At 43.3% G+C, this 10,971-nt stretch overlaps 1 protein-coding gene across 1 annotated transcript in view; it reads left to right on the top strand.

Annotated features, from left to right (window-relative positions):
- Window positions 1-3,430: 3,430 nt before the first annotated feature.
- Window positions 3,431-10,971, top strand: part of Arcn1 (archain 1) — a 28,730-nt gene continuing 21,189 nt past the window's right edge. The window contains exon 1 of the mRNA XM_059267731.1: window positions 3,431-3,595. Within this exon, the coding sequence (XP_059123714.1) occupies window positions 3,593-3,595 (3 nt within the window). The 5' untranslated portion in view covers window positions 3,431-3,592. The remainder of the gene's footprint in view (window positions 3,596-10,971) is intronic.

Raw genomic sequence — 10,971 nt, 5'->3', positions numbered from 1 at the left:
TGTTTTTGTTTTTTTTTTGAGACAGGGTTTCTCCCTGTATCCCTGACTGTTCTGGAACTCACTCTGTAGACCAGGCTGGCCTTGAACTCAGAGATCTGCTTGCCAACACCTCCCCAGTGCACCACACCTGGTTCTCATTTCTTTGTGGTTTAAAAAAAAAAAAAAATCCAGGGTTCTTCCTTCTAGCTTTTTCATAAATATATACTAAACTATATTGTGGTTGTTGTGGGGTTTTTTTTTGTTTTTTGGGTTTTGTTTTTTTGGTTTTTCAAGACAGGGTTTCTCTGTGTAGTTTTGGTGCCTGTTCTGGATCTCACTTTGTAGACCAGGCTGGCCTCAAACTCAGGCCTGGCTCTGCCTCCCGAGTGCTGGGATTAAAAGCATGTGCCACCACCGACCGGCTATATTGTGTTTTTTTATAGTCAATCTTCCTGTGCAACAGAACAGCAAATCGTATTTCTTTCTTCTTAAAAAACAAACATGCATTTGTTTTTACTTTTATTTTCTATTTATGAGCGTTTTTCTAATTTTTTAAAATCTATTTATTTACTTTTATATGTGTAGGTATTTTACCTGTATGTATGTTTATGTACCACCTGCATGCCTGCTACCCTCAGAGTCAAGAAAAGGGCACCAGTGCTTTTGGAACTGGAATTACAGAAGGTTGTGAGCTGCCATGTGGTTGCTGGGAATTGAATCCCAGTCCTCTGGAAAGAGCAGTCCGTTCTCTTAAACTGCTGAGCCGTCTCTCCAGCTCAGACTTTAAACTCTTGATTCTCCTGCCTCCACCTCCCAAGTGCTGAGATCACAAGTGTGTGTCACCATACCTGGCTTTGTGTTTCACTTTTTTTTTTTTTAATTTTCATAGAATGTTCCAGGAGTGGTGGTGCATGCCTTTAATCCCAGCACTCAGGAGGCAGAAGAAGGTGGATCTCTGAGTTCAAGGCCAGCCTGACTTATAGAGTAAGTTCCAGGATAGTCAGGATTACACAAAGAAAGCCTGTCTCAAAAAAAAAAACTTTTTTTTTTCACAGACTATTCTCTAGTTCTGTGCTTACTGTTTGTTGTAGATTATTCATCTCAAGTGTGTGTGTGTGTGTGTGTGTGTGTGTGTGTGTGTGTGTGTGTGCATATAATATTTTACTTCATCCATCCATTCAGTTAATGGACACAGGTTGATTCTACTTCTTGGCTACTAACTAGCACACACCTCTTTTGCTACTTCAAGTTTAAAATGAGATTGCCCGTAATCTTAACACTAAGGATGCAAAGGCCGGCAAATATTTTTCTGTGAGTTTGAGGCCAGCCTCATCTACATAGTGAGTTCTAGGTCAGCCAGGTATACGAAGCAAGACAGCCTCAAAAAAACAAAACAAAACAAAACTGGAATTTCAATTTCTTTGTTTTATTTTGTGACATGTTTATTGTCCATACTAATAAGTACATATTGTTGAGAAATTACTATGGCAGAAGACATAGTTTAATTTAAAGGCATGCAAGTCTAATTTATTTTATATTATCTAACTTAACAAATGTATGGAATAAGTGAAATAACTGACACTTAGAGAGGTACAGTGACTTAACCAGTCACTCAGTCGGCACTGGAAAGGGGTCAAACACGGGGCAGTCTGATTCCTGTTCTGCCCTCATGTTATAGGGCCTCTAAGGCTAATCTTTACAAAGGATACTTGTGAACATACATTTTCTTTTCTTTCCTTTTTGAGGGCTGGTGAGTGGGGCAACCAAATCTGCAAAATCTGCCTTCTGCAAGAGCAACACAGGCTCTTAACTGCCAAGCCATATCTCAGGACCCTAACACAAAACACAAAACTCACCTTTTGAAGTATACAATTCAGAACTAGAGAGATGGCTCAGCAGTTAAGAGTATGTGTTGCAGAGATGACTCAGAGGTTAAGAGCACTGGCTGCTCTTCCTAGAGGTCCGGAGTTCAATTCCCAGCAACCACATGGTGGCTCACAACCATCTGTAATGAGATCTGGTGCCCTCTTCTGGACTGCAGACATACATGCACGCAGAACACTGTATACATAATAAATAAATAAATCTTCCAGAGGACCCCAGTTCAGTTCCCAGCACCCATATCAGGCAGCCATGCATTCATAGGCACATACTTGTACATAGACACACATACACATCATTTAAAAACAAAATATAGCTGAGTGGTGGTGGCGCATGCCTTTAATCCCAGTCTTTGGGAGGCAAAGGCAGGCAGATCTCTGTGAGTTCAATCCCAGCCTGGTCTACAAAGTGAGTTAGTTCCAGGACAGCTAGAGCTGTAACACAGAGAAACCTTGTCTCAAAAAACAAAACAAAACAAACCAATAAATAAATATAGCATAATTTTTTTTAATAAAGCATACAGTTCAGTGGCTTTTAGGATATTTGCTTCTGTCTAATTCCAGAATACTTGTACTCCAAATATAAGCTGCTCATGCGCTAGCGGTCACTTCCTAGACTTCTGGAACTCCAGGAAACCGAGTTTGCCTGGTTTGGACACTGCATATAGTGGCCTTTCAATCTGGCTTTTTCAACCTGTTTTCAAGGTTGGTAGGGTTGTAGCAAATGTCAGCATTTTATTCCTTTTTTTTTTTTTTTTCTTTTTTTACTTTAAAAAAGTTACTGTTAGCTGGGCAGGGGTGGCACATGCCTTTAATCCCAGCACTCGGGAGGCAGAGGCAGGTGGATCTCTGAGTTAGAGGCCAGCCTGGTCTACAGAGTGAGTTTCAGGACAGCCAGGGCCCCCTTATCTACCCCCCCAAAAAAACCCCAAAAAACAAAAAAGCTTTACTATTGTTGTTTATGTATATGTGCACGATATGTGTGTGTGAGAGAGGGTACAAGTACAGGCACACTACCACACATCTTCGGAGGTTGGAGGACAACTTTCCACCATACATGTAGGTCCCAGAGATGGACCTCAGGTTGTTAGGCTTAAGGATTGATCCATCTTGCTGTCCCTAGATGGTTTTATTTTTATTTGGGGGCGGGGGGGGGGGGGCGTCTCCCAATGTATACCAAATTGACCTTTAACTCGATACTGGTGCTTAGGCGGCTGGACTTCAACTTTTGATCTTCCTCCTCAGACTCCTGAGAGCTGGGATTACAGGCGAGGGGCCACCACGCCGGCTTTATTATAGAGTTCTAAACATTCTTTATGTATTCTGGATACTAGTCCCTCGCGCACACGGATTAATTTATATACTCCATGGAATGGTTTTATGAACTGTAAGAAGAGACATCAAGCAAACGCAGGTGAACACAAAGACAGGACAAAAGGATGACGATGATGCTTCATGACTCCAGGCAAACTCCCGGCAGGTCCTGGGCTAACGGAGGACTCAGCCAGCCGACTGGTACCCAGGAGGTGCCCGCCGGCCCCGCCCCCCGCCCTTTGACCCGCGCCGCTTCCGGTTGGAGACGTGGCTTGGGGCCGCCATCTTGGCCAGAGGCGAAGCGGCGGAGGCTCCTGTCAGGGGCAGCAGGTCCGGAGCGGCCCGAGCTCCGCTTCCCTGGGCCGCAGCCCGAGCCCCAGCGGAGCCAGAGCGTGGTGCGCCCCACCTGCGGCCTCACCATGGTAAGCGCCGAGCCGGGTCCTCTCGCCCTGGCCTCGCCGCCCGGGCCCCGACCGCAGGAGCCGCGCCCGGATCCCCGCTGGCGGCCCGGGCTCGGCGCGGCCTCCGGGGGAACTCGAGCGAGCTGCCGCGCCCACCAGGCCTCCGCCGGCAGCGGCGCCGCGTCCGCCCGACGCTCGGACCCACCCGGGCTGGGGGTTGTCGCCTGGGCCTTCCGCCCTCACGTCCTGCCGGCTCCCTGCGAGCCCCGGCTCCGCAAGGCTGGGCCTGGCGGCGGCTCCTCGCCGCCTGTCACCACCGCGTCTCTTTCGGCTTTTTTTTTTTAAACCTTTTTTAAAAAAGGGGAAGTGTAGGTACCACGGAAAGGAGTAACTTGGGACGCTCGTTTGTAGGACCCAGGTGTCCCGAAGCGTCTGGGGCAGCGCGTACGAGTGTCATTGGTAGCTGGACAGGTGTGTGTAGAACATGGAGAGACGGAGTGACCCACACAGGGTTTCTGTCTTCCAGGAACCTACTACGGTTCAGGTGGCGTGACATGCGTGTGGCATATTGTGATCGGAGTTCTTGGGTGGGATAGGAGGGGTGGGCTGTACTTGGGGACTTGGTAGATGCCTTCGGAGGCTTTATCTTTATGTACTCATCTGTTACGAGGTAGGAGAAATTAATTAACGTGGACGAGGATGGGAGAAAGCAGCAGAATTGACTCCACCAGATCGTGCTTTATCAACTGAAATCAGGATATTCGTGAAATAGAAGAGATTCTACGGTTTCCAAGGAGCTAGTAATTTATCTTTTGAGGGTTTTGTTTATTTTTTGTTTTTGAGCTACTTTGAAAGCATACGTAAGACCTAACAGACTAATTTGGTGGTTGTCATACTAAGTTCTATTAACCATTTCAATAAGAACTTGGTTAGAGGAGAGATTTGTGTTTGGTCTTTAAACCGTTGGAAGTTCCTTTTCCAGCCTCAGGTGTATGAATTACATCAAGTAGGTTTGCTTCCCCAGTTTTGGTATTAAACATAAAATTTCCAAAATTCCCCATATACCCACCCCAAGTCCCAATTCCACAAGGTTAATATTTGTTGTTTTTGTTTGTTCGTATGGTTTTTCTTCTATTTTTTAAGATGTTTTTATTTTATGTATATGAAGCGTGTTGCTCACATGTATGTCTGTGCACCACCTGAAGAGGGTGTTGGATCCCTTGGAACTGGAGTTATGGACACTTGTGAGCCTTCTTGTGGCTGCAGGGAGTCTAACCCAGGTCTTCTGCAAGAACAAGTGCTCTTAACTGCTGAGCCATCTCTCCAGTCCCCATTCTTTAGTTTCTCACTGTCCACCTGGCTGTTCTGAAATTCACTATGTTGACCAGGCTGACCTCTGCCTTCCCAGCATTGAAATTAAGGTGTGTACCACCACTACTGGCCTGGATAGTGATTTCTTTTTATGTTTTGGGGAGTATTCATAGTGTATATTAGAGTGTGTTATTTTAATACTAAAATTAGAGCCTTAGGAAACCAAATACAGATAATCTTTATCAAATCTTGTTTATTAAAATGTTCTTGGAACTTTTTAAAATTCATTGATAATTGATGAATAGACCGGGCGGTAGTGGCTCACGCCTTTAATCCCAGAACTCGAAGACAGAGGCAGGTGGATCTATGTGAGTTCGAGGCCAGCCTCGTCTATAGATCAAGTTCCAGGACAGCCAAGGCTACATATTGCAGCCCTGGCTGCCACTCTTCTGTTGTTGTTGTTGTTGTTTTTTGTTTTTTGAGACAGGGTTTCTCCATGTAGTTTTGGTGCCTGACCTGGATCTCGCTCTGTAGACCAGGCTGGCCTCGAACTCACAGAGATCCGCCTGGCTCTGCCTCCCGAGTGCTGGGATTAAAGGCGTGCGCCACCACCGCCCAGCCTGGCTGGCTTTTTATGTAGGTGATGGGATTCAAATTCAAGTCCTCATGCCTACAGAGCTTTGAAGCACTCTTTATCTACTGAGCCATCTTCCCAGCCTGTCCCCTACCCCCATGTTTTTAATTTTGATTTTTACATTTGTTTGTTTAGTAGAGCAAGGCAAACTCTTTAATATTTCCCCACTCCCCAGCTCCCCCCCCCCTTTTTTTTAAGGTTTATTTTTTGTGTGTGAGTGTGTTGCCTGCATCCTTTTATATGTACCACATGTGTGTCTGGTGCTTGCACAAGCCAGAAAAGAGTATTGGATCCTTTGAACTGTAGTTACAAATTGTGAGCTGCCATGTGTGTGCTAGGATATGAACCCCTGTTCTGTGCAAGAGCAACAAGTACTCTTAAGTGCTGAGCCATCTCTCCAGCCCCCTAGGTTATTTTTGTTTTGTTTTTTAAAAACATTTGTAGAAAACCTGAGTTTTACCACCAAGACTCACATGGTAGAATAAAAGAACCAATTCAGTTCACAAAAGGTCTGCTGACATCTACATAACTCATATATACATTTGCACAGTAAAAAAATAACTTAAACCCAGTAAGCATGGAAGTAGTAGCTCAGTACTAGGTAGAGTAAATGTTTGGTTAGAATGTATGGGTGTAAGAGGTTCTTGATTCAATTCCCAGTACCAAAAAACAAAACCCGATTAAACAAAAAAACCACAATGATACTTTGGTTTCATGTAAGTTAACTCAATATTTTAGGGTTATTTCAGAAGCAGTCATGTGACTTATCTTGGATTATACAATTAGTGGCAGGCAGAACAGAAGCCTAATTCTGCAAACTTCCTAATTCAAGGTATTTCTGATCCATATATATATATATATATTTAAAATACATTATAAGTGTGTATGTGTATACCACATGTGTGCAAGTGCCATCTGCAGAGTGCAGAATAGGGCATCGGATCCCCTAGAACTGAAGTTATGGTAGTTGTGAGCTTTCTAATGCAGGTGCTGGGGAACCAGACTCAGGTCCTCTGGAAAGAGCAGTTAGCACTTTGAATCACTGAGCCATCTCTCCAGCCAGTGATCCATGTATTAAACCTGTACAGACAGTATAGTGAAACCATGTAAACATTTAAGTTGTTTGAGCTATGTGTGGTGATGCACACCTTTAATTCTAACTTTGTAGAGGCAGACCTAAATGGTGAGTTCCATGCCAGCCAGGGCTACACAGTGAGACCTTGTCTTAAAGTAAATGGTTTGGTCTGCCAAACAATTATTTTCTCTTTAGGGTGTGCACGTAAATGTGGAGACCAGAGGATCTTGCTCTTTGTTTTAATTGAGACAGGTTCTCGTGTAGGTCAGGCCGGCCTCAAACTCTAAAGTTGGTAAGGCTGGTCTTGAACTCCTGTTTTTCTGTTTTTTGTTTTTCTTTTTTTCTTTTTTTTTTTTTTTTTTTTGAGACAGGGTTTCTCTGTGTAGCTTTGCGCCTTTCCTGGGACTCACTTGGTAGCCCAGGCTGGCCTCGAACTCACAGAGATCCGCCTGGCTCTGCCTCCCGAGTGCTGGGATTAAAGGCGTGCGCCACCACTGCCCGGCCTGTTTTTTTGTTTTTCAAGACAAGGTTTCTTTGGTGGCCTTGGCTGCCCTAGAACTAACTGTATAGACCAGGCTGGTCTGAAACCCACAGAGATCTGCCTGCCTCTGCCTCCCAAGTGCTGGGATTAAAGGGATGGACCACCTCCGCTAGGCTCAAAAAACTTTTGAGAATCATAGTTATTCATTCTTTTTTATTAACTCTTAAAAATATTATGTGTGTGAATGTTTTGCTTCACATGCATGCTTGGTGTCTGGATGAGGGCAGAAAAGGATATCTGGTCCCCTGGAACTGGAGTTACAGATGGTTGTGAATTGCTGCGTGGATGCTGGGAATAGAACCCAGGTTCTCTGCAAGAGCAGCAAGTGCTCTTACTGCTGAACTACCGAACTGTTGTCAGCTGTCGTAGCATGCCTTTAATTCCAGCAGGCAGATCTCTATGAGTTCCCCTGATCATAGTGAGTTTCAGGCCAGCCAGAGCTACATAGTGAGACTAATGAAAGTCATGGTAGGAGAATTTACCTTTTAATATACGCTCTATTTCAGTGTTTGCTAAACTTCAGTAAATGCGTATATGAAGAGAAGCATTACTGTGTTGAGGCATTTAAGAAGATGTGTTAATTTTGCAGAGGATAAATTTATCTTGTTTAGAGATGACCTTTCTAGCTATATTAGTATTGGAGACCATGTCACCTGCATGGACCCTGCAACTTGTATCCTAGGTGTTTTGAGGTTTATCTACATTTAGTATAGGGAACTTTGATCCTCCTTCAGTAGTCGTATTTGCTTTTATCTGGTAAATAGAGTCTCAGAGTTTTCCTGTTTGAGAGATTATTTTACCCTATGTAGTCGGACATTTCTCTCCTGTCTGCCAGTTCCCAAATAACCACTCAGAGGCTTAATATTTACTTATAAATGTTCAACCGATAGCTAAGACTTGTTATTAGCTAACTCTTACACTTACACCATATTTCTTATCTATGCTTCACCATGTGGCTCATGGCTTGTCACCTCATTTTCTACGTCCTGCTTCCTCAGCAGCTGGCTGGCTGGCAAGAAGGCATCTCTTCTGACTCTGCCCTTCCTCCTCCCAGAGTCCTTTGTGTCTAGCTGTCCTGCCTATACTTCCTGCCTGGCTACTGGCCTGTCAGCTTTTTATTAGCCAATGAGAGTAATACATATTTGCAATGTACAGAAGGATTATTCCACAGCAACTCTACCAAGTTTTTGTTTGTTTGTTTTTGAGACAGAGTTCCTCTTTATAGCCCTGGAACTTGATATGTTGATCAGGCTAGCCTCAAACTCACAGAGATCTGCCTGCCTCTGCCTCCCTAGTGCTAGGATTAAAGGTGTGCTCCCTACTGATTTTTTTTTTTTTTTTTTTTTTTTTTTTTTTTTTTTTTTGAGACAGAGTTTCTCCATGTAGTTTTGGTTCCTGTCCTGGAGTTCACAGAGATCTGCCTGGTCCTCCTCCCAAGTGCTGGGATTAAAGGCCTGTGCCACCAGTGCCCTGGCCCCTACTGATTTTTTGTTTGTTTTGGGATAGGGTCTCTCTCTTTTAAAATTATTCTATGTGTATGGGTGTTTTAGCTGCCTGTATGTCTGCACCATGTACATGGCTGGTCACTGTGAAGGCCAGAAGGTAAGGCCAGAAGAGAGTTATCAGATACCTTAGAAATGGAGTTATAGTGAGCTGTGAACTACCATGTGGGTCCTGGGAATTGAACATGGGTCCTCTAGAAGAGTAGCTAATGCTCTTAACCACTGAGATAACTAGTGTAATAATAATAGGTATAAAATAAATCTAGTGTAATATTAATAGGTATAAAATAAATCATGACATTGTGGCACGTACAGGTTATCTCAGCTTTCAGGAAGCAGAGGCAGGAGGATGGAAAGTTACAGACCAGTCACAGCTATATAAGGAGACCTTCTCTAAACACAACAAAGCAGAACAACAAAACAACAGACTGGAGATGAGTGGTAAAACACTTACTTAGCCTTGGGTACCACCAAGCTGATAAGGTAAATTCAGTATAGAGTTAATAGAATCAGAGATGCAGGAGAACTGTATTAATCCCTTAAATCTAGCTTTCTCTAAACTTTAGTTCTTACTTGAGAAGTGGAGCAGATGACAGTATCAGCTCTTGAGATTTCACATGAGAAAAATGCAGTGTTCACTTAAAGTAAATCAGTAAAAATAGAGATTTGTTTGGTGGCGGGATCTTATTTGTGCTGGATATAGATGAAATACTTTACAATACGAATTGATGATGCATTTATCTAATTATTCTTTATCAATAAAAAACTGGGAGTCAGATATTGGGGTAAGAACCTGAATGATCAGAGTAGCTGCGGAGAAGCTGCCAGTGACCTCCTATCTCTTCTGTTCCTCCATCAGAACGGGCTAAGATTCTCTCTCAGCCCCACCTTACTACTTCCTGTCTCCTCTCTGTCCTCAGTCCTCTAAAACCTCTATAGTTAATTTTGGTTCGCTATTGGCTAGCTCTGCCCTCTGACTCAAAGCAAACTTTATAGTCAGAATGCAGTCAAAATATCACAACAAATTGTCTTTTGGGATTTGGAGGGGGTTATTTTGTTTTGTTTGAAACAGGGTCTCTATGTAACCCCAGCTGTCCTGCAACCTGATATATAGACCAGACTGGTCTTGATCTCAGGTCTTGATCTCAGAGAGCCCTATCTACATGCCTCTGTCTCTGAGTGCTGGAACTAAAAGTATGCACCACCACACCTGGCTCAATATGAATTGTTTTATTCTGCTTAAAAATAAGCATGATGGTAATTCTCTTCCAGATACCTTAACTAGCCAACTTTTCTTTTACTTTTGTTCTCATCTCCCCCTCCCCCCATGGTCTTTGGTAGCCTACACTGGCCTTGAACTCTGTGTAGAACAGGATGACCTTGTGCTTCTAATTCTCCTGCCTCTAGGTGCTGGGATTGGATCATGTATTCTCTCTGGATACTGTAGCCTTATATACTGATTACAAAACTACTATTAATACATTGAAACTAAATGGATGCACACCCGTAATCCCAACTGCTTTAAAGAAATAGCATAAGTTTGAAAGCAGCCAGAAAATTTAGAAAGACCCTGTAATAAAATAAGATGAAAACTTTAAAATAGACAAAATGCTGGGGATATATAACATGCTTGCCTATTATGCTAGAGGCCCTGAGTTTAGTTTTCAGTACTAAGAGATGGAAGCGTTGCCACTGTGAAGATATTTGTTTAAATTGACTGACATTTATTTTTCAAATTGTTTATCTGTAATGGACAGGTTTCCTTAAAGTTGAGAAGTTTAACCAGGGTTTCTTGTTTAAAAGATTATATCCTAACAGTGAGTCTTCCCTTTTGTTGTTGCTTGTGTGAACTCTTGGATCCGTATCCCAAAGAGGCCATTAGAACATGGCTTAGCTTTCCTACTCTTCTTATTGGCATTTGAGGGTCCGCTCTTCCTTCTGCATTTGTTTTGTGAAATAAATGGAGACATCAGAAGGGTTGTTGTGTCTTAATCATTGCTCAGTGTCAAAACTTAGGTGAAACACCTGGTTATGTAGATTTTTACTTCACAGCTTGTTTGCATGTCTAGAAGGTGAACCTGATGGGAAAGCTAATCAAAGGACAGATCAACTCAGACTTAATAAATTGGTTTCATATTCCAAGTAAAAATGAAAAGGAAGCTCAGGGGCTTCTCATGTACCCCTGTGTTTCCTTTGGCTGAGACAGGTATCTAGCCTAAGCTGAGTACCCGTGCTGAGTAGGAATTAGGTGTGTGCCACCATACTCAGGCGGTGCTCTTATAACCCTTTCGTCTGCCTCACTGGACTTCTGCTTTGATACGGAGAGCGCTACAC

This window comes from Peromyscus eremicus, chromosome 7 (assembly GCF_949786415.1).
Source record: "Peromyscus eremicus chromosome 7, PerEre_H2_v1, whole genome shotgun sequence".
Classification (NCBI taxonomy): domain Eukaryota; kingdom Metazoa; phylum Chordata; class Mammalia; order Rodentia; family Cricetidae; genus Peromyscus; species Peromyscus eremicus.
The sequence above is the reverse complement of the archived record's forward strand: the minus strand, read 5'-3'. Positions and strand labels throughout refer to the sequence as shown.